At 44.5% G+C, this 24,237-nt stretch overlaps 1 protein-coding gene and 1 long non-coding RNA gene across 4 annotated transcripts in view; one reads left to right on the plus strand and one right to left on the minus strand.

Annotated features, from left to right (window-relative positions):
- ADAMTS17 (ADAM metallopeptidase with thrombospondin type 1 motif 17) overlaps nt 1–8,275 on the plus strand; it is a 170,356-nt gene extending 162,081 nt beyond the window's left edge. For both annotated transcript variants that reach the window (XM_083713075.1, XM_083713076.1), the window contains 2 exons: nt 2,442–2,619; nt 5,598–8,275. In XM_083713075.1, the coding sequence (XP_083569201.1) occupies nt 2,442–2,619; nt 5,598–5,749 (330 nt within the window). In that variant the 3' untranslated portion in view covers nt 5,750–8,275. The remainder of the gene's footprint in view (nt 1–2,441; nt 2,620–5,597) is intronic.
- Nucleotides 2,436–24,236, minus strand: LOC310831964. Of its 2 annotated transcripts, XR_014558068.1 has the most exons (5): nt 24,027–24,236; nt 21,733–21,896; nt 12,023–12,076; nt 6,198–6,251; nt 2,436–2,572 (listed from the first exon to the last, which is right to left on the minus strand). It is a non-coding gene; the product is annotated as an uncharacterized lncRNA (long non-coding RNA). The 2 variants fall into 2 exon arrangements; XR_014558067.1 differs by lacking the exon at nt 12,023–12,076.
- Between the last annotated feature and the right edge of the window lies 1 nt (nt 24,237).

The raw sequence follows: 24,237 nt of genomic DNA on the forward strand, positions 1-24,237 counted from the left end.
TTGCAGTTGAATGTTTAGAGAAACCTTCTGATGGTAAGAACAGTTTGTCAATGAAAGCAATGGTCTAGAAGAGCAGGCTTTCAACCCTGGGACCCCAGATGTTATTGGACTACAACTCCGATCATCCCAGACCACTGGTCCTGCTAGCTAAGAATGGTGAGAGTTGTAGTCCAAAATCATCTAGGGACCCAAGGTTGAGGAAAGGCTGATCTAGAGTGGTAGTGGGCTCTCTTTCACTGGGGTCTTCCAGCAGAAATTGGACTGGCATCTGATGGGGATTTGGATTTGCTTGATTAGTCTAGATGCCGTGTATGCCCCTCTTCAACTTGCTGATTCTCTGAATCAAACATCAGCCATGTGAGACATCAATATGAACGTGCATGTGTATATGAATCAGCTAATAGAATTTTTTAACATGTCTGATGAAATTATTCTTTAAGTTTTTTTTAAAAAAATGGATATTAACCTAGCAGGGAGAAGAGTTCTAGTCAAGTCTGCTCCTTACCATTCTTATTTTATATGTTCAGGGATTTCTTCTTTTGATGGGGACCATTCAAACATACATTTCCACCACCACATCTTACAGGTTCAACTGGTGCACTGTTGAACTATATATCTGAACCAGGACATCAAAATTATCTCCCAGTGAAATCAGTGAGACTTATCTCCCAGTCAGGCTGTATAGGATTTAACATTTTTGGTACAAATTACAGCATTATCAACATTTACTTCCCTTCTGCCCTTAGCACCCTTGCTGTTCCCAAAGTACAATGCCATGTGTGCAAGAATCCCTCATGTGTACACTTTTCTGTATTCCCTGTTTCCTGGAAAGCTGATTCCCACCCCCATCCCTAAAATAAGCCAGATGTCTCCTTAGCTGCCAAACCCAGGCAGTTCAAGATAGATGTTAAAGTCTGTCTTCCTGGCACTGAAGAGACTAATTGCATAGCCTAGGTGATGATCTTGGTTTCCCAGGAGAAGCAATCAAACTAAGCTCAAGGCAAGGAAAGAGAAAAAACACACACACTTGGTGGTTCTTTGTGTACTGAGAAGCAGAGCTGGCAGAAATTGTGGAAAAGGCGGAGGAAACCTTGAATCTTTGCCCTCTCTGTGGGCTCATAGATGCAGACACATAAATGTAGAGGCAGGTTAACATTTGCCGTTTGCGATACAGACCCCCGAGTGGTGTGTATGTGTATCTCCACACAAACATGCATCCATTTTGATTTGATAAAATCTTCATCAACATGAGAGATACTAGTCAAGCAACAGGTAAATCCATATCCCACATGTGACATGGTTTGGGGAAATAATTGTGACTCTTCCACTGACTACAGGCTGCAATAGATCTTTTGCAGGCTTCATGGCAGGATCATGCAAACGTGTGTTAATGCTTTCAAACCCTTTTGAAGCTGGGAAAAGCTGTGAGAAGGGCTGGGCATTGTTGAGAAACCAGGTCTGTCTGCTTGTGTTGAAAGGACCACCCAGATAGATTTATATGGACCTAGCTCCAAGTGTGAGGATATGGTTATATTTAGTAATGTTAGACTTCCAACCTACATATCAGGAAATGGAGAGATCAAGTACAGCAACAATGGAGAGCATACATGCATCATGCGTTGGCAAGGGAGGTACAGTGTATATCACAGTAGGTGTTTAAATCAACAGAGTCAATGCAGAAAAGGGAGAGTTAACAGCCAAATCCTATGTCGCTTCAATTCGTTTCTGCTGCTGTTAGCTGCAAGTTGAGTGGAACTATCAGAACAGCAACCTGGTCGGGGGATTTGCACTTTCCTGTTGGTGCAAGGAAGGCAGCTGAGTCACTTTTCCCATTTGCATGGGAAAATATAACATATTACGTTTATTAGATTAGAAACAACTTGGCAGGGAGAGAACTTTTTTTCACATTTCACAATAAAAGATGTTGAAGTCACTCACATTGAAGTATGTGTGCCTGTGTAAAAGACATTGCAAATTTGTTTTCATAGTGTGCAGATGACTGCAACATGTTTTTAAAAAGTGCAGGATGCACCAGTTCTGACCAGAGGCCCCATTCCTGATTTCCAGTGGTCTTCCACTCCACCCGACCTCACAGACTGGACTGGAGCCTCTTCGTTGTCTCTGAACTGCCACAATAGCTTCTCCCCTTGTCTCAAAGGGTTGTTTCCTCCTCCTCTTCTTCTTGTGGTGTGGGCCATTAACGGAGACTGGAAGACTCCTGAGGGACAGGGTTAGCCAGCAGAGCACAATTGCACAACCTTCTTTAAAGGGAAGCTGTCCAAAAATATTGCGGTTTAAGCATCAACTAACTGCATTACTTGCCAGGGATTTTCAAAGCCAAATTGGGCATCATCTGATGTCATCCCAAGAGCCTCTCCGCTGTCTTCATGGGCCTTCTGCCTGTTATATACAATTCACCAAGGTCACCTTCTCTTCTCCAGTGCTCCTCAACTTGTGGGAAAGGCCTTCAGTCCCGCGTGGTACAGTGCATGCACAAGGTCACAGGTCGCCATGGCAATGAATGCCCTGTCCTCTCCAAGCCTGCAGCCTACCGACAGTGTCACCAAGAGGCCTGTAACGAGAAGATCAACGTGAACACAATTACCTCACCAAGACTTGGTAAGTATGGCTGCATTTGTCACCCTAAAGAAACAAACTCTGAAGCTAGCGACCATTCTCCAATGACTTTGTGTTGATGTGTAGAGTGTCAGAACAGGTATGGCTCAGCAGAGCTGCACAGCAGGGTTAAAAGCATCTCAGAGGATGGGCCATTTTGATCAGGAAAACTGCACCCCTCCGCTACTGATGCTATTCTGATTAAGCCCATCTCTGTCCCGACAGCATTACTCTGACTGGAGCCCCCAACCCTGCTTAAAAGTGAAGAAAAGCAGCAGGAGATTCAATAACGGCATGTTTTGTAACATCAAGTTTATTTTAGTTATTTTTTATTTCACAATATTTATATGCCACTTGAAACCTCAAAGCAGTTTGCAAAAAGGGGGGGGACAACATTAAATTATCAGCAAAAAAAAAAAATCCCAGTTAAAAACAAATATTTAAAGCAGTCAAAAATTAAATAAAAAATAATAATAAATAGATTATATATATAACAAAAAATATAAAAATATATAATAAATAAATAATCCGCTATAAGCTAAAACCACATTGAAATACTGGGATAGATTGTACATGTCTGGATAGACTTATTCAGCCACACCAAGTATATTTATATATTTATTTTATTTCACGTGTATATATGTACCACTTGATTGTAATAAAACCTCAAAGCAGTTTACAAAAATAATAAAACAATAAAAGTAGCCTTTAAAAAAGCATTTGAAAGTGGCTATTCAGAACCTTCAAAAAAAGATGCCTGCTGTTCGGCCTTGATTAAATGCAATTAACATGTCTAGGGGTTCCCCCTTTCTAAACAATGTCCATGGAAGGGTGGGGGAACCAGACTGGAAGCCACAGGCAAAGGGGGAGTGAAGGGTCATATCTTTCGTTTCTTCCACTGAAGTCCTGATGAAGCACCCCACCCCTGAAATCACTACTACTCCCAGGAGGAAAGTTTTTGTCTAGTTGATCCTCCTGACACATGTGGATTCCCTCTTCTGTGAGAAGGAAACATTTGGCCTTAATTTGGAAAATGTCCACTTCAAATATTTCCCATGTATGATAAGTGGGAGGTCCCTGGGTATACAGTGCTCTGAACAAACATTTTTAAACGTGCCTGCTAATTGCGAGGGCTACAAACTTGTGTTTAAAAAAACAAAGCACACACACAAGTGAAAATGAAGGTTCCCAGGAAGTCAAGTACGGAAGTAAACACCCACCCTAGTTTGCCAGGTCTTAGCATGGTGCTCATGAGTGTATATCAGGAGTGAGGAACCTTTGGCTCGCTAGAAGTTGCTGGAGTACAACTCCCATCAGCCCTAGCAAGCATGGCCGATGGCCAGGAGTGATAGGAGAACGTCATTCAGCAACTCCTGCAGGGCCAAAGATCTCCCACACCTGCTGTATATTATAAAGCTCTGAGAAGAGATTCAGCCAGGGCACCTCCTGCATCGCTGGTCTGTGCCACCACCTTCCTCCCAGATCAGTAAAGCGAGCCTCTATGTTTACCTGGCACCAGTATGAGAGAAGGGGTAGTGGAAAGGACTGGTGGAGGAGCAGCTTCAGACCCTCCCAACCTTAGACTCTGTATATTTCATGAGAGCTATGGCAGCAGCACTGGGCCTGTGTGAAGTGGTTCAAGTTTCCCAGCAGCTATGACTTACTAGGCAGCCTTAGGCAAGCTACAGGGTGACGAGGTGGAGATGGGGGAGAAATGTGATCCAGCTGGTATTTAAAAGCAAATCTACCTAATTTTCTCTTTCCATAACAAGATGAGAACAGAAACGCTCCCATCCTTCAAAATTCACAATTCTCCTAATTTTGCCATGCACTTCTCCAATCAAGTACTGTACAGTGGTACCTCGGTTTTCGAACGTAATCCGTTCCAGAAGACCATTTGAGTTCTGAAACTTTCAAAAACTGAAAACTCAATAGCTGACAGCCAGGCCTCAGGATCTTGCACTCAGTGGTAGCAACGTGGCATGTTCAACTTCCGAAGCGTGTTTGAAAACCAAAGCATTTACGGCATTATTCGAAAACTGAAATGTTCATCAAAGGAGACGTTCGAAAACCGAGGTACCACTGTAATGTGTTCAAAAATGCACGTGGCAGTGAAAATTATGCAAAAAACTGCATTATATTAGGGAAAGTTGCTTTACAAGAATGTGTACAACGAGGAAAGCACCACAATAAAATCCTGACAAATTTCCATGAGGGTTCTTTAATAAATGAATAAATAAATCTCAAACAGATGTCAACTACTGAACTTAAGACTGGGACAAATAAGAGATACAGAAAGGATCAGCTGTGCCCAGCTATTCCTCTGCATGACTGTTAGCCCTAGTGCATGCAGGGGGCATCCACGCTCCAGAGCCTTAATCATTCTGGCCTGCCTTCCAAGTTTGTTGTAAAGTTTATTCAGGTGCTGTGTTTGAAGTTAATTTAAGCACACAGGGAAAACATGGCCCATAGTTCAGGCCCCAGTTAAAATGACTTGGGGTAAGAGCAGGTGTCAGCAAACGTTTTCAGCAGGGGGCCGGTCCGCTGTCCCTCAGACCTTATGGGGGGCCAAACTATATTTTGAAAAAAACAACGAACAAATTCCTATGCCCCGCAAATAACCCCCACATGCATTTTAAATAAAAACACACGTTCTACTCATGTAAAAACACACTGATTCCGGGACCGTCCACGGGCTGGATTTAGAAGGTGATTGGGCTGGATCCGGCTCCCGGGCCTTAGTTTGCCTACCTACGGGTAAGAGGGCTGGGAGGAAACCCTCAAAAACCGCTGCCAGTCAGAATACCAGGCTAGATGAGCTAATTGTCTGGGCTCCAGATAAGGCAGTTTTTATATGTTCATAAATACAGAGTATTGTGGGTTGTGTAAACCTTTCCCTGTGATCCCAGCCCCTTCCCCAGAAAACCTTTTCTCTCTTTTTTCTCTCTCTCTCCCTCCTACCCCACATTATATTCCAAAAGCTGCTCTGACCTACAAGTGCACAGGCGACCAGTGGATGGTATACTGTCGCGTGATTCGGGAGAAAAATCTCTGCCAGGACATGAGGTGGTATCAGCGCTGTTGCCAGACCTGCAGAGACTTCTATGCAAGCAAGATGCAACTGAAAAGTTAATGACACCCGCCTTTTGCTCCTTTAGGGTATTACAGCTCCTATGTACTGCTTCATACAAAATGTGTCATTAACTTATGGAACTGCCTGCCACAAGATAGTGGCAATAGCTTAGATGGCTTTTTTTTTCTTTTTCTTTTAAGGATTAGACAAAATTCATGGGGGGGGATAGGTCTGTCAATAGCTAAACAGCCATGACAGCAAAATGGAACCCCCCCCCCAAATGCACAGAGGCAGTCTACCTCTGAATGCCAGATGCTGGTGACCAACAACAGGGGATGGCCATTTCTACCAGGCACCAGCTCCACCTGGCTGGCCACTGTTAAAATGTCAAAATGCTTGAATAGATGGACCTTGGCCCAGTGCAGCCAGGAAAAGTTGCAAGCTTGAGGGTAAGCTGCCTACCAGATCTTCAGCAAGCCACTCAGACTTGGTGGATTCCAACGCTTACCTAATAGGACTTGAAACTCCTTTTGCAGACCGGATGAACCAAAGCAATCCACGACTGAAAAAGAGAAAGAAAGAAAAATTCGTCTCCAAGCCAATCCTAGAGATTTTTATGATGTTTTGACATTGCGACTCCCCCCCCGCCCCCCCGCCCCAGTAATATATAGATTATTTCCAGCCACTGGATGGCTTGCTACCATTTTCCTTTACTTAAAAAAAAAGGAAAAGATTTGAAAAGTGATTAAATTGACTAAAGTTACATGTACCTCAACAGGGTAAGCCTCTGGCAAATAACTCAGTGTAGATAGAGACATTACTTAATGCTTCAGCCTTTGGCTTCTGCGTTCCATTCCCAGCCCGAAAGTGCGGGCCGAGGCCGGGTGGCTTGAAAGCAAGAACCATTAATGAAATGCTTAATTTTTTTTTTTTAAAAAAGAGGCATTGCTAGGAAAGCTCCTGAAAGCCAAACAGCAGTGGATGAACGCATCTGAAATCTCTGCAGAAAGCTCGCCACAGCTGCTGCCAGCATTCCACTGAATATAATTTTAAAGGAGTGAAAAGAAGAAGAAAAACGAATCAAGGGCCGACATTCCGCTTCCTCTCTGCCAACATATATTCTCTTTTGCCTTGTTTTTGTTTTTTTTATTAAGGTGCTTTATTTATCCAGTGTTGCAATACATAAATAGAAGACGACTGTAACGATCCCAGGAGACCCAGTTCAACTCAAAATGCTTCATAACTCTACAGTGGTAATCAAGTTCAATCGTGAAGTTTTCCATCAGACCAGTTTCAGTAGCCCAGCTGAGCTGCATAGAAACATGCCTGGCCCACTGCACCCACCACTGCAGCTGCATAATGAACCTTCACATGTGGCACAGAAATTTCAGTGGAAGGGTCAGCGCTAAGCACTGAAAGCAAGTTTTTATGTCTGGCATGGGGAACCTGTGGCTCTCTGGAGGTTGTTGGACTCCAATCTCTATCAGTCTCAGTCATCAGGTCAGGGAAGGTAAGAGCTTTAGTCCAGTAACATCTGGAAAGCCACAGGTTCCCATTCCTGTGCTGCCTATTATTTTGAAACGAGTCCGGACATCTATGTGGCGATCACAGTATTAGAATTGATGTGTTGAATTTGGGGGACAGGGGTTAGCAAGAAGAGGGGTTAAATCTTCTCGGCTCTGTTATTTTGGGAGAGAATCCTTACTTTATCTCTTTCTGGGCAGAAGGCATATCCCTGTTTCTCTTCTTCCACACCCACACTCCAGTTTGGACATCATTTATCATTTCCGATCTGGACCAATGGGGTAGTGCCACAGAGCTGCCCTCCCAACAGCGTCATTGATGTTACAGCTCACCTGGATGGTGCAGAGGCAGGACAGGGCTGTGGGAAAGACCCAGCACAGCATCACCAGCACAGCCAATCTGGTTCTCCTACTGCGGTGCTGAACCTTGCTGCTGTCCCACCCCACCAGCCCTCACACTGTTCAGATAAGCAGCAGCGACACCACTGCTGGGAGGACAGCTCTACCCCACCGCCCCAGCCACTCCTGCATTCAGTGGTGGGAATCTTTTCTCCCTCTCTCTCCAAAGAAATAAAATGGAGTAGAAATGTCATTTCTGAGGGTTGCTGTGGAAGACCGATGCAGTTCAGACATTACCTTTCACAGGCTCTATGGCAAGCAGTGCTGTAAGCAGAGAGAAGCATTGCCGCTTTCATGGGTGTGCTGATTTAAACATGCTCTGTTAAACAAAGCGCATTCAGGTCAGATGTTTGCATCTCCAGCCACAGTGCTGAAGATTAAGCTGTGAATCTCCACCTCAACACCTTCGCTACGGTGACAAGTAGGTAGCAAATGGGAGGCTGTGCTCCATGAAGCCACTCTGTCCTCTGCAACTCTGTTGACTTGACAGCCAAGTTCATATTAGGACATTCTGACACCCCTAATACAGAAATGGCCCCGAGTTGAAATCAGAACTCACAAAGATCCCTGGATGTGCAGTCAGACATGCATTTTGTTTTTGTTTTTAAAAAAGTTCATCCTATGAAAAGACATTGAAATCAATCTACTACACAAATTGTTTTTTTTTTAAAAAAAAAAAAACCCTCAGGCATGGCAGATGTCGGACAATGAACTGGGTTTTCCAGAGTACGGACCTGGGATCTTATCAAGATGAAAATAAAGATAATGGTGCTCGAAAATTCAGGACCAGCTTCTAACCCTTCTCAAGGCAGTGGGAATGTTTGGATCAAAAGGAGCTTATTCACTCGCTGAGCTCCATTGGTGCTAGCCTGCTTCTGTATTATCAGGTTGTTTGTGGGGCAGGGTTCTTTATTCTTTATTCTTTATACATATATTTACAGGCAGGGCTGCAATGATGACTTGGCAGCCATATGCAAAGACACTGTGTAGTCTTGGTGGTGAGCCTACTACATCCTTCCCCAACTGCCTACCCTCCTGTTGTTTTTGACTACAACTCCCATCAGCTGTGCTCCTATCAGTCCCCAGCATCATATGACTGTGCTGACTGGGGCTGATGGAAGTTGTAGTCTAAAACTTCCCTAAGATGGGGAAAGCTTACACATTTTGGATTGGATCCATTGCTAGACCTACTCAAGAGTACACCCACTGAAATGAATAGACATGATAACTAACTTAGGCACATTACTTTCAGTGGGCCTCCTCTGAGGTAGGCTAACATTGGCTACAACCCTTTGTTTCTTGTCTAGCTTATGGGAGATAACCTCAGATCTAATCCAGAGAGTTTGTGTTGGATTGGGACCAATTGGACATTGGCTGATTGATGGTGTACACAAGTCTCATTGGTGAGTGACTGTTGTAGGAACCCGCTCGGAGTTACTTCTGAATAAACATGCTTAGGACTGCACTTTACTGGGAGACTTGGGTTCAAATCCCTCCTCAGCCTGGAAGCTCACTTGGTGGTCTTGGGGAAGTCAACCTAAACAGGGTTGTTGTGAGGTTACAATAAAACAACCTGACTTCCACTACTCTGTGAGCTTCCGAGACGAGGAATAGGTGATAAAGGTAATATATTCCACCACCACCACCCCGCAAAAAAATAAAAATAAAAATTTGCCCAACTTTCTCTGGATTCTATCAAATTTCTGTACAGTGTAGCTACTAATTATCCAATCCAGTTTATCTTGCTGAGTTCACTTGGTGTTGTAGTAGTGCTTTTGGCCTGTTAAATGTCTTTATAGTGTTCCTTATTCTCCTCCTCAAGATCAATCATAGAAAGACATTCAGACTGCATTTCAGGCCTCTTTGCTGGTGTCTCCTAGATGTTATGGCTACATCTAGGAAACTGTTCATGAACGAACCAAACCAACATACTAAGGCGATCCCTGGTCAGATGCTTCTAGTAAAATGATCATCCCATCCTCATTCTGCTTCTGCTCTGTGAGATCAGGCCCATCCCAGGCTGATAGCCTGCCTGTACCCTACGGAGTGCCAGTGTTGTGCCAGGGTTCCTTTCAGACCCTAACCCAGCAGTTCTGTGCTGTGAAAAAGTCTTGTTTGGGATGGAGTGGGTAGCAGGCCGGCCTTTGTGCTAAGAGGACTGGCAGAGAAGCTTCAACTCATTTCCATCACTTTGGCACTGGTCCGAATAGCCAGACCTCATCAGCTAGCTCACAGCATCATGGCTTAGGCTGCAATCAAAAGAGCCATGATCCTGCATGCTGAAGGTATCTTTTGCCTTGCACTATGAAATGCCAACCTTGCAGATAAAGAGACTGGGTTGTATGACTGAGAATTAGTTTAGATGGCTTTTTTTTAAAAGGGTGTAGACAAATCCATGAGAGCTAGGGCCTAATTGGTGCTAGCAACAATTGCTAATGGAGCCTCTGTACACAGAAGCAGTGTACCTTTAAATATTTTGTGCTGGGGATAAACAACATGGAAAGGGTAGCCCCTTCAAGGCACAGATGGTGTGCCTTCTTGGAGGATCACTGGAAACAGAACGCTAGGCTAGGTCTTCCTTTGACCCAACATGCCACTCTTACACTTATGCTGTATAGCAGGGATGGAGGACTTGTGGTTTTCCCAGTGCAAGTTGGACTCTATAATTTCCACCAGTCCCAGCCCAGCATGCCTAACAGGCAGGAAAGATGAGCAATTGAGTCTAGCAACATCTAGAGTGTCACGGGCATGGAAGCCAACTCCTAGTGGTTGAGGCCCCTTCAGTCCCCTCCAATAAAATATTAGAGGGGCTTAGTTGAAGAGCATTGCTGTTCAAATGGTTTGTGTGTGCTGTGTCATGTGATGGATTATGCAGGACGGGGCTTACCTGCCCCCCAATATTTTATTCAAGTTGGCACCCCTGGCCATGGGTTCCCACCATCCCTGCTGTACAGTTAATTAAGTGCTTGAAACTGAGGGCAGTTTCCAAAATGGTTGCTGAGATGGTGCTAGGGTTTGTTCAAGTAAAATTTGGTTTTGAAAAAGTCTGGTGGGCCATTGCAAGATCTGAAGCAAGGCTGAAGTTCACAACATTTTCTTCTTCACCTTCCGTCTCCTAAACCAGTCCTATTGCCCATCTCCCCATTAAACGCACAGATCTTTTGTCATGTCATTGTGTTTTCCCTTGCACAACCATCTTCCAGCAGTGCAGCAAGTATGCCAGTAAGTGACTTTAATCCTATATTGGATGCAACCTATTTTCGTGTTGTTGTTTTTTAATTTACCAAGTTTTCTTGGGAAAAGGAAAATCCAGATTACCGTAAATGGGGAGTACAGGCTGCCATTTTGATGCCAGCAATGTTGTGTGTACACTGCAATTAATATGGGTGCATGAGGAGCATCAATGCCACATCAAGCACCCACATACAGTGGCTGTGGCTTCTTCATCTGTACTTACTGTGTAGGCACCTGTTGGTTTCAGTGTAGCTACAGCAACGCCTTTGTTTTGCTCCCTTTGAGCCCAGCCCTCTTGGATTACAAGGGTAGGAATCCCATTGTCTAAAATCCATTTTCTATGTGCTGCTTTTAAGTACTGTACATTTGTAATTGCACAAGTTGTCACATACGGAGTGTAGATTCTCATTATCATATGGTGCTATCTTTTTGTCTTTTGTCTATATGATTTTTTAAAACAAACAAACAAACACCTTTGCAGTTGGATACTGATATTTTATTCTAATGCAAGGTAATAATACCGTGTTACGTTTTTCAATACCAAGTGCAAAAAATGTGTGTGTGTATAGATATAGATATATTTCCCAGTAATTAATTTCCATATGAACTGTAGCCATTGGTAATATTTCTAATTCCTTGCCCCCCCTACTCTGGTGCTGTAAACAAATAATAATAATAATAATAATTCCAGTAAAGCTTAATGCAACAAATTGTAAATTAAAAGAGATCATTCCAATCTGGGGATTTTTTTTAAAGGTTCAACATGTATAAGATAATAACAGCAGCAATAACAACAATAATAAATGTATTTTTTCCATAATAATTGCAAGTCTTGCTTTTACCTGTATCATGCAGACCTGAGTTGCTTCTGGATAGCTTGCTCTGTTGGCACCATGATCCTAAACTCATACTTGCTTTCTTTTGTGCAGAGCAAGTCAGTTCAACTGCATTTCCACCAGGCCAAAATTGTATTTAGCAGTGGCCTCATGGGCAGCCACAATTAAGGCTGCAGAATCCATAACCCACACAAGCCAATGGAACATGATGTGTTATGTGTCATCATTGGCAACATCTGAAAAAGCATGGACTAAATGGCCCTTTGACTGCTGCAGCCCCACCAGAATATCAGGAAATGAAATCACTTCCTCTGGGTCCTAGCCCCTCTCTACAGTCATACCTCATGTTGCGTCCGCTTCAGGTTGTGTGTTTTCATCTTGTGTCTCACGGCAACCTGGAAGTAGTGGAACAAGTTGCTTCTGGGTTTTGACGCTCGTGCATGCACAGAAGCTCTAAATCCCGGCACGTGCAGACGTGGCGCTTCTGGATGCGAAGGCTTCGAGTTGCGGACGTGCCTCCAGGACGGATTATGCCCGCAACTTGAGGTTCCACTGTAATTGTTATGATGGGGCTCAATTTGCCTGGGGAGTCAGTTGCCAACTGCCCCACAGGCTCAAGCCAGTGTGCTCTGCACATTAGTGGTTAGAGCATCTGCTTTGCATGCACAAGGTCCCAGGTTCAATCCCTGGCATCTTCAAGTAGAGCTGGGAGAGACCCTCTGCATGAAATGCTGGAGAGCCTCTGCCAGTCAGCATAGAGCTGGAGGGACCATTGGCCTGACTTGTTTTAGGTAGCTTCCTGTACTTTTATTGAGGCAGTAAAGCACAGTGAAGACTGTTGGTGCTGGCACAGCTGCAAGGCCCTTGTAACAGCCAGAGATGAACCAAAAGTGGGGCATGGGGAGTGGCAACACCCTGAAGAATATTACTGCTCAGGCCAAGAGAGACTGGAGATGACTCTTCTCCCACAAACCCAATGCTGCAATCAAACTGTATGTACTCAAAACTCTAGTTACCAACTGAGCACCAAGTGGCAACACTCAGAGCCAAAACAGACCACTGGAGAGGCTACGTGGGAACAGGGTAAAAGGTAAAGGGACCCCTGACCATTAGGTCCAGTCGTGGCCGACTCTGGGGTTGTGGCGCTCATCACGCTTTATTGGCCGAGGGAGCCGGCACACAGCTTCTGTGTTATGTGGCCAGCATGACTAAGCTGCTTCTGGTGAACCAGAGCAGCGTACAGAAACGCCATTTACCTTCCCACCGGAGTGGTACCTATTTATCTACTTGCACTTTGAGGTGCTTTCGAACTGCTAGGTTGGCAGGAGCAGGGACCGAGCAACGGGAGCTCACCCTGTCGCAGGGATTCGAACCGGCGACCTTCTGATCAGCAAGCCCTAGGCTCTGTGGTTTAACCCACAGCACCAGGGAACAGGGTACAAGTGCCAAATCAGCCCATTGAAGGCAGCCCTAGAAGCTTAGCTGACTATAAGCTCCACGGTACATTGACAAGCTTCACTGCTGGAGAACTACTGTTTTGCTCTTGGAGGTAGCAGCAGCCAGAGACCATCAGTGGAAGAGGTGAGCTGCTCATCTGGCCTTCCTCCACAATTGCTAGAATTCCTCCTCCTCTTGAGGAAGCCACCCTTTTTGCACCTTTGGTTGGCAAAGGGAAGCCTGCCCCGTGCCCCATCTCACCTACGCAAATAGTCTGAGCATATTACACCAATCCTAGCCCGACTGCACTGGCTGCCAGTTAGTTTCCAGGCTCGATTCAAAGTGCTGGTTTCAACCTATGAATCCTTAAACGAATCAGGACTGCAATACCTCAAGAAAAGCCTCTCTCCAAATGAACTTTCCCAGACCCTGCCATCTTCATCTGAGGGCTTTTTTCATATACTCCCTCCATGCGAGTTCCAGAGGGTGGCAACATGAGAACCTCTTCTGTGGTGGCTCCCCCTTTGTGGAATGCTTTCCCCAGGAAGGCTTGCCTGGCCCCTTCATTGCATATCTTTAGGTGCCAGACAAAAATGTTTCTCAATAACCAGGCCTTTGGCTGACTAAACATTCTATGACCTTTTCAATGTGTTTGTGGGAGGAGGGGCTATTGATTTGTTTATGGTTTTTGAATTACGTATCTTGTGTTATTATTTTGTATTTTTATGTTGTGAACCGCCCTGTGATCTTCAGATGAAGGGGGGTATACAAATTTTAATAATCTCCATTCCTCGGTCCAATGCTGCCTTCCCAGCACAAGGAGGCTTCCTGTTCTTGGAGGTATCCGAGGTACTAACCGAGGCAGCCTCCCATCGAGGTTATAAAACGGCAGCAAAACACAACAGGCCTTGTCCAAAGGTCGCTCTCTATTAACACATCATTAGCCTTGGAAGAGTCCATCATGCGCAGGAGCCAGATGAGATTGTAATTGTTGAACTCCCGAAACAACAAAAGGCCTGTGGGGGCTCCCTAGGAAGCCAAGAGGCATTGCATTAAGTTGGGAGGGTGAGAATTAATGCTGTAATAGGTTTGGCTGGAGGCATTGGAGACTTCTGCCAATAAACGCCCTCCTGTAATTCTGAGCTGCATCTACAGTGGGTCTGGCAGGTACAACCAGCATAGGATCGGATGATTTCCAAGGGACAACAGCCCCGTGTACCTTCCCTCTTGCTTCCAGCTCCCTTTGGAACAGTCTTCTATTGAGTTCATCGGGGACAGGCAAAACCAGACCATTACAGTGCTTCAAAAAACAGTGCCTGAATAAGAATCCCAGGGCGGCTGGGGTTTTTTGTTTTACTTTTTAGAGCATAGCAATCGCTTCTCAGTCGTCGGAGTCCACCTGTTCCCTCCACTCACTCTCAAGTCTTCAGAGAAGCTGACGGCTTTACCAGTCTCTTGAGAGTTTACCAGCAAGCCAGTCTGACTGTTTGTACATTAAGAGGTTTTCTCTGGATGGGAATTCCTTTCCAGCAAGCCAGATAATGGAACACCTTCTCATTTCAATCCCCAGAAATGCAGCTGAGCATTACCAGCCTCCTTAAAAACAAAACAAAAACCCTTAAGTCTAAAGCTCTTTAGAACTGCTCCCTTGGGTAGATGAATCAATCAAGGTTTTTTTTCTACCTGTAGATAAAAAAAAAGATGCTGGCATTTCAGCTTTGAGAGTGTGAACCAAAGCCACAAGTTCCCCTTGTGGCCAACAAGTCAAACAACCCACTGGGGGGAGAGCTGTGGCTTGGTGATAGACTATCTGCTTTGCCAGTAGTAAGTTCCAGGTTCAATCCCTGCCATCTCCAGGTTGGGCTGGGAGACACTCTCTGCCCGAAACCCTGCAGAGTAGTTGCCAGTCAGGGTAGACCAGGGGTGGAGAACCTCCAGGCTGGAGGCTAATCTTGGCCCACCAGTGAATCCAGTTAGGTCCACAAAGCCATTATCCTCAAAGCATGCCCATCTGCCCTGATGAGGTCTGGGAGGCCAGGATTTAATCCTGTTTTGGCTGTGTGCCATGTTCTAAGCAGAGAACTGTGTTGTGTGGTCAAGGCAATCCCTGCTCATCGACTGATGAGTGGAGATTAAAGCACTTCTCAAAAGCGCTGTTTGAAACAGTTCATGCGTTTCTCCTGAGAGGGGGCAAGAGAAGTGTACAAGCTGCTTCAAACAGCACTTTTGAGAAGTGATGTAAAGCAGTCCCCATACTCCCATTTCAACTGAAATGTTGAGTGCAAGGGCTGCCTTCAGGCACTTCGCAAAAGCACTGTTTGAAGCACCCCCCCCCTTCATTTAAAGAAGAAGGGGGTGGCTGCTTCAAATAGCACTTTTAATATTAGACAAGCACCATCTCTGTTGTCTTTTTGGCACCTACCACAGACCTTCCTCTTTCACTAAACCTTTTGAAGGTTGTATCTGTAGTGGAATTGTCTTTAGATGTTTTTATTGTTTTATCTTTTGTGTGTTTAATGCCCTGGATTCTTTGGAGAGGAAGGAGTAAGAGGGGTATAAGTTTAACTGATCGATTGACAACAACAACAACAGCAACAACATTATTATTAAAAGCCAATGACTTCAGTAGAGATCCTGTAAAAAGGTCTGTTTCCCATAGACAGTTAAGTCAGAAACAAGAAATCTAGTAGCTAGACAACCTACATTAATACTGGGTCCTAACCTTTGCCAGACAAACTTACTTGGAGGAGACTTTCCAGTTTTCTTTAGAAGGCATTTGTTATGCAGGCAGCAAAGCTGGAGTGCGAGCTGTCCCTTGGCCCAGCTCCGCCTGCATTTTCTTGAGCCACGCACATGTCTATATCATGGGACTCCAGGAATTTCCTCCAGCTCTCAGATGGAGAGTGGAAGCTGCTGGCGGGACAGAAGCACTCTGTCCAACAGACTTGCTCCATGACCTAAAAAAATGCACAGGTGGTTAACAAAACTTCAGCCATTTCTCTCTCGCTCGCTTGCTGTTTTACAGCCTGCAAATTCATTTGCTTCCCCACACGTTTCTCCCTGGCAAAAATGCATAAGGTGCATCCAAGACAAGTCTACTTTCTTTTCCATGAATAATTGCAGTCGCCAGTTGCTCCAGCAGTAATTATTCAACTTTGAGGGTAATTAATACATGCTGTGCCTTGCAAAGCTGCCTTATACTCAGTCAAGACCATTGCTCCAACCAGCCTAACCCAGTGCTGATGAACAGCAGCTCTCTGGTGACCCGAGCAGAGATTTCCCTCAGCTCTGCTGTTAGAAATCCTTTTGTTGAGATGCCAGAGCCGCCTCATTCCTCTTTTTATCTAGCAGCGACATATCACAGCAAATTTCCCAAATGGTCTTGGGTCCTCTTTCCAGAAGGAAAGTGCCCACTGCATCCTCCCTCCAAGCTTCAGGCTCTGTAATCTGACTGCAATGCCATATTTCTGTCAGAAGAGAAGTCTGGGGACGGAGGGAGGGAAAACCAGTTGCATCTCAAAAACCAGTTGCATGACTACTTCCCCGTTCCTTGATTTTAATAGGGACACTACATCACTGCCCGTTAGCTACACTTCTTTGAACAGGGACAAGCATACTTATGAGATAACTTGCATTTGGTCACATGGCAACCGTCCTAATCTCTCATTTTGCGATGTTTGGTCTCAAACAATAATCAAATTATTACTGACAGTATAACTGAAGGTTCCAACAAAACAGGACTAATGATATGTGCGCACACATGTAGGTTTATTAGAAGTTGGGCTCAGCAAAGCAAAATATTTCCCTATCATCACCTCCCACATTTTTAATGCTTTATTGTTAATTGTTTTATTTCCTGCCAGCTACATCTCTTCCCTGCTTCTCTGTAGAAGAGGTTCAGGCAACCTTTAAGCCCTCCAGATGTTGCTGACTACAATTCCCATCAGCCCTGAGCATGGCCCATACTTGCTGAGGTACATACTTGCTGTAGTTCGGGAACACCTGGATGGCCAAAAGTTCCCCATACCCAGTGGTGTGCCGTCAGGAGACTAGGCTAGTCCACTAAATGTTCCCAGTAAATTAGAGTATTAAAGTATTAAATCCTGGTGTCTCCTTCCCAAAGCCTAGGACTCATCTGCCTGGCTTAGGGAGGGAGGCACAATACTTCAACATGGTCCAAGAGCCACCTTCCCAAAGTCCACCCAGATTTGGGAAGGAGTCGGAAGGGCTCTAGCATCCTGTCCAGCTTAGGGAGGCATGATGCTCTCGCACACAATGTCAGGACAACATCACACACATGATGTCCCCAACATCACCCTTGCAAGCTGGCGCCTCTGCCAATAACTGTACCCCTAAGAAAAATTTCACTGCATGCCACTGCCCTACCCATACCCTATCCAGAACATAGATCTAAGGCAGGCTACAGATCAGCAAAACTAACACCACTAAAACCATCATAAAAGAGCATTGCAGAACTGAGGTTGGGCTAAATTATTCCCAGGATCACCACCAACAATATGATTCAGTAGTTGTAAGACTGGGGTTTGGAGAAGAAGAGGCCCACTGAAATGGTCAGACCCATTTCTTTTGCTAAGCCAACAGCCTTACGTACGCAATTCTACTACATAACTTCTTTTGTTACGAAAACAAGGGGCAATTTGTTGCCAAAGAAATAGAGGGTGCTTCGAGGCAGGCAGCTCCTTCAGTCAATTCTTTTTCCCACGTAAGCTGTGTGTGGAATTGCTGTTGACTTTCCACAGCCTAACCTGGTGATGCTGGCATGGGGGGTCTTTGCATGCAAATCATGCGCTCTACTGCCACAAGTCTCGAGTTTGGGCCCTGAGGGGAATTTGGAGATGGTGAGGTCAGGGAAATCAGCCAGGAGGCTGGCACTACCGCTTCCAGCATATGCTACCTCAGACTTCTTAGAACCCTATTTTGGCATTTAATGGTATATGAAGTTGTAAAATAAATAAACAAACCCACCTAATGATAGGGCCAGCCCCAAGGACAGGCTATGTGGCACACAAAGCTCTTGACTTCCAAAATCTCGTCACTTTGCAGCCGCCTTCAGCGAATGGTAGGACCACTTCTGCCAACACTCCCATTTGTGGTGGGGATTAGGTATTTCCTGGCCTCAGACTGTCTGAGCACCACACAGGCATCTTTTCTTGTGGCCCCTAATTACACAGATCCACCCTGACCCTATTTCGTCTCCTCAGCAGCAGCTGTACCAATTTGTGACCAGAATATATAGTGGAAAACAGGGCTTATTACATTCACAAGGAGCTTGTGAGGAGACATTTCGTTATAATCTATGGCAACAGCATCACCTGCTGACTAATTGTTAAATTGCTCCTTCAACGTTTTCATCCTGAGGGAAAATTTGCACCTTGCTTGAGGGAAATTTTCCCTTGAGATAAAGGACACTTGTCAAAAAGAAAATGAGGGATACTCATCACAAACATGGCAGTGAACTGGAATCACAACCAATACTTTGCCAAATTTTATGCCTTAAATAACCTGTTACTGAATAAGGCAAATAACCCAGAATCACTGTACCCAGAATCACTGAGTGGGATGAGATGTAAAAATTCCAGAATTTTGAAGCCATGGGGGAAGTGTTTGTATTTTCCCCTCCTATCTGTTCTCGAGGGGGTGATTTTAAAAATGCAACCATTACTTCCTTATCAAGCCTAAACTTATCTTTCTGTTTTAACAACGTGAAATGCATCATATCTAAGTTAGTTGTTAATAATAACAACAACCAAATATTAAATGTAAATATTTAATATTTGGTTGTTGTTGTTATTATTATTATTATTAATTAAATTTGTATAATGCCCTTCATCCACAGATTTCAGGGTGGTTCGTAACATAAAAATACAGAATAAAACCACAAGGTGCACAGTAAAAACAAGAACAAAAATAAATGAAACAATAACCTCCGCTTAAAATGACATAGAGTCTATGTCATAGACTCTCAATCAGCTAAAGGCCTGGTTGAAGAGGAACGTTTTCGCCTGGTGTCTAAAAGTGTACAATGAAGGCGACAGCTGAACCTCCCTGGGGAGAGCATTTCCACAAACAGGGAGCCACTGCAGAAAAGGCCCATTTTTCATGGAGGAGGCACCCAAAGAAGGGCCTCAGTTGATGAATGCAGAGTCCGTGTCCTTGTTGGGTCAGCAAGCAGGACGTGTGAGCAGCAGTGAACTTGTGATACCCGTCTAATGGCATTCCTCCAGCAATGGAAGTAGAACATAGCCCCCGTTGGCTAGTAGTCATTCATAGCCTCATCTGCCATGAATCTTGGACTTCAACTCCCAGCAACACCCAGAGGGCCTCAGGCTCTCCATTCCATTCCTGACCTCAAGATTACTATCTATCCTTTAATATGAGTGCCGTAGAATATCCAACTATAGATAAAGAAATACAAGGAGGACATCTGACATTGAATCTGCTCCCCCAAGGGATAGCCCCACTGATCCTCTGCGACCAATTCCAGTCAGGCTGGCAGACTGCAGTTCTAAACACCCTCCAGAAACTGGGTTTTGCCCCTCAAGGCCTTCTAAGTCTGGGCTTGGGCCAGGCAAAAGCCATGGTCAGTTGAAGTCCAAGGAAGATGACATAGGTAGGGTATATCTGGTTTGCTTGCACAAGTCCAATCCCTGGCATCAGGTAGGGCTGGGAAAGACCTCTGTTGATAGCCAATGTGGTGACCTCCAGATGCTGTTGGACTGCAATTTCCATCAGCCCTGATCATTTGTTTATGGTATCTCGGACTGATGGGAGTTGTAGTCCAATGACATCTGGAGGCTTCCACCACACTGGCTACCCCTGGTGTAGACAATGCTAACTTGGTATAAGGAAGCTTCATATGTTCTTCTAAGTACAGCAAGAGATGGCAAGCCTGTTGTCCTTCACTAAAGCTAACCTGTTGTCCCATTAGACCAGTGTTTCCCAAACTTCGACCTCTAGCTGTTTTTGGAATACAACTCCCACCATCCCTAGCTAGCAAGGGATGATGGGAATTGTAGTCCAAAAGCAGCTGGAGACCCAAGTTTGGGAAACACAGCATTAGACAAAGCAAAATATTAAAAATTGCAAAAAAAAAAAAACCATACGCTAAGTGGCAGAGGTTACCAGCACAAAAGGATTATAAAAAAAACCTCCCTTTCACTGGCCACCTTTGAGTTCTGAAAATGCCTTGACTCTTTGCCATTGATCTCATTAGGAGGGATTCCCACATGGCCAACTATGATGAAAAAGACAACCTGCCATCTCACTAGGCTCCGCTTTTTATTAATCCCAGATTAGGAATCACGTCGAAAGTAATAATCGCTCAAACGATTTATGGGTTGCAATATCTAATTGTGCAAGTACTGGACAAAGCTTTCAAGTTGGATGCCAATTTGAACAGCTGCAGCCTGAGCTTTGGCTGCAGAACACCCAAGTGTTTTTAGAATGATATATGCAAAACAAAGGGAAGTCCAGTCTAGGGCTCTGGAGAATTATCATTATAACAGTTATATATAGGGAGGCAGGACAAATCTGACTCAGTTTGGATTTAAAGGCAAGCCCATTTAATTTGTACTTTCCAGAATAATACACAAACCAAAATGCAGCCATCCTTCAAAATTCACACTTCAAATTTTGCAAGGCAGTTCTTTAGTAGAGTAAAGTGTGCAAAAAATCATATACCAGAGTAAAGTGTGCATACAAGTGAAAACAGCATACAAAAATGCATTATACAATGGGAAATTGTTTTGTGAATATTACACAAAATTGCATACAAGAATGTGTATATTAGGAGAAATTTGCACTAAAATGCTGGTGCCTTTTCCATGTGGACTTAAAAAAAAATAGCAGCAAAGCGATGCGGAAATGTGAAGAACTGAATTAAATATTGAAAAAGTGAGAAACAGAGAGAAATAGAGACTGACAGATTCGTCTACCTTTTATCCTGCTTCATCCTCGTGACAATTATGTTTCCGTTTATTTTAAATACTGATGAACTGCTAGACATTTAGAAGTATCATAGAACATCATACAACAAAGCAGGTAATATAAGGTTCCAAAAATGGAGATAAGTTCCTATCAGTGAATAGACTTGCTCATCTAGTAAGGGCTGGGTAATTTTTTGTAAGGTGTATGAATAGGATGAAACCTATGCCTGTCTAATTTTGAGAGAAGATGTGCTCCACAGGGCAGCTGCACTAAAGGTTTAGTCTGAAAAGTCACACATCATATTGTATTTTTGTCAAGTTGCCTTGAGACTTTTTATTGTAAAAAGCAACTGATGAAATGAAATCTAATGAAATGAATAATAATAATAATTTAAAAAAAACTTGGGTCCCAAAACAAACTGAGTCCCAAGTTTGTTTAGTTAAGAGTCATGCCTGCTTTCGCCCAAAACCACACACATGTGATAACACATGTGAGGCTGTCAGTAGTTTTGTCACATACAAAATTCTCCATCCAAGGAACATCTTATTAAAAATCAGAGAAAGAAAGAAAGAAAGAAAGAAAGAAAGAAAGAAAGAAAGAAAGAAAGAAAGAAAGAAAGAAAGAAAGAAAATGCCAAGGTAAACAGACCAGTGCCAAATTTACATACCTCGCTCAAATCAGCTTCTCCCCAGGCAGTGATGTTGCGATAGCTGGAATTAATTCACCGCGGAGGAACACACATACCCCCTGTGTAGAAGGTTAGATTGCAAGGTCTTTGGGGCAAAGATCCTTCAACTTGCATGTTTAAGCGCCTTGCCCATGAATGCTGCTCTATTAAAAAAAGAAAGATTTCAAGAGAGGAAAGACAGAAAAGCCTATTTAATTCTTTGCCAACCTGGTGTCATCCAGATGTTTTGGATTACAACTCCCATTAGCCCCAGACAGCACGCAGACCCAGTTGGGATCCAGAACATCTGGAGGGCACTGGGTTGGCAAAGGCTGGTCTAATGCATGCCATATTGTTTGATCCAGACCAAAGTCATGGGCAATGCACAATCAGTTCCAAAACAACAGGTTGTTGTTCTCCAGCTCTGTGCCTGAAGTCTGCTGCTAAAACCTGAATTGTTCTTTTGATCAGCAAAAGACTCCTAATAGCCTGGCCAATTGCGTGGTCCAACAATGGCAGAGGCCAAGGAGAACCCAGTTTTACCAAGCCAGTGGCCAAGCAGATGTCTCTTCAGAAGCTCACCAGCAGAACCAGGGACTCCCAGAGGGGTTATGGGGCCTGGGGCATGTGCAACTTGGAGTTCCCCTACAAGAACTCAAGAATGTGTGTACAAAGGGAGGCATGTGAAAATTATTGCTTGCATGGACTGCGTGCGAGAAGCAGAAATCTCACATGCAGCTCTTGGAAAAAGGAGGGCAATTCCCTGGCTAGAGCTGGCACAGTTTACATCAGAGATAAGCTGGAAGAACATAGTAAACGTGTACAATGGTACCTCTTACAGATAGGTAGCCGTGTTGGTCTGCCATAGTCAAAACAAAAAAAATTCCTTCCAGTAGCACCTTAAAGACCAACTAAGTCAGTTCTTGGTATGAGCTTTCTAGTGCATGCACACTTCTTCAGATACACCTCATATCAAGAACTGACTTAGTTGGTCTTTAAGGTGCTACTGGAAGGATTTTTTTTTGTTTTGACTATGGCAGACCAACACGGCTACCTATCTGTAACTGGAACTATGGAAGGCACCACATTGAGCCGCATGAAATGGAAGTCCATCAACCTCACCAAGAAACTTGCACAGGTACAGACTGATATCTTCTTTCTCGTGTATCTGAAGAAGTGTGCATGCACACGAAAGCTCATACCAAGAACTGACTTAGTTGGTCTTTAAGGTGCTACTGAATGGTACCTCTGGTTACATACTTAATTCGTTCCAGAGGTCCATTCTTAACCTGAAACTGTTCTTATCCTGAAGCACCACTTTAGCTAATGGGGCCTCCTGCTGCTGCCGCGCGATTTCTGTTCTCATCCTGAAGCAAAGTTCTTAACCCAAGGTACTATTTCTGGGTTAGCGGAGTCTGTACTGTATCAAAAATATGCGCCAAAATTAGAAAGCAAGGAACAAAATTAAGTTAGAAACACTTTCTGTGTCTAGGTGCATGCAACAGGAATTGCAGGTCTAAGCAAAGTCTTCCTTGTCTTCACTGATGCAAAGTTATCCTGACTTGAGAGCCAGTGCAGTGTAGTGGTTAGAGTGCTGGCCTATGACCTAGGAGCCCTGGGTTCAAATCCCCTGCCTTCAACCAGAAATATGGAGAGAATGATACTGGACTATTTTACAGCCTTGTTGCAAATTTACTAAACTGATTTTAGGCCTAGGGCTTGGAAAGACCCTGGGGGTTCAGACCCGCGTGACCTCACCCAGTCGCTGTCTCCCAGCCTTACCTACCTACCCTGCAGGGTTGTTGTGAGGCTAAAACGGGGAAGGGGAGGCAAAACAAGGGCACCCCCTTGAACTCTAAAGGTAACGGGATCCCTGACCATTAGGTCCAGTTGTGACCGACTCCAGGGTTGTGGCACTCATCTTGCTTTATTGGCCGAGGGAGCCAGCGTACAGCTTCCGGGTCATGTGGCCAGCATGACTAAGCTGCTTCTGGCAAACCAGAGCAGCGCACGGAAACGCCGTTTACCTTCCTGCCAGAGCGGTACCTATTTATCTACTTGCACTTTGACGTGCTTTTGAACTGTAAGGAAGGCAGGAGCAGGGACTGAGCAACAGGAGCGCAACCCGTCGCGGGGATTTGAACCGCCAACCTTCTGATCAGAAAGTCCTAGGCTCTGTGGTTTAACCCACAGTGCCACCCATGTCCCATCTTTGGAGGAGAGGGTGGTATAAAAATGCAGTAAATAAACAAGGCTGCATCCCCTGTTCCTAGGAATCTGGCTGCAACAATTACCTCATATTCATGACAGCAATTATGAAGCGGCCTTCATACGAGGCCCCAGCAAGCTCAAGGCCCCTGCTACTGCTGCTAGAGAACTGCCTTTCCCCACACCTTCCAATATCTATGGGGAGCAAGGAAAGAAGGGGGTTAAAAAACAAACAAACAAGGCTGCTGTTCCTTTAAGGCCAACGCGCGCTTCCCTCCTCCGCCTCCTGAGGCACGT

The sequence above is a fragment of the Podarcis gaigeae genome (genome assembly GCF_964106915.1).
Source record: "Podarcis gaigeae genome assembly, chromosome: 14".
NCBI classification, from domain to species: Eukaryota; Metazoa; Chordata; class Lepidosauria; order Squamata; family Lacertidae; genus Podarcis; species Podarcis gaigeae.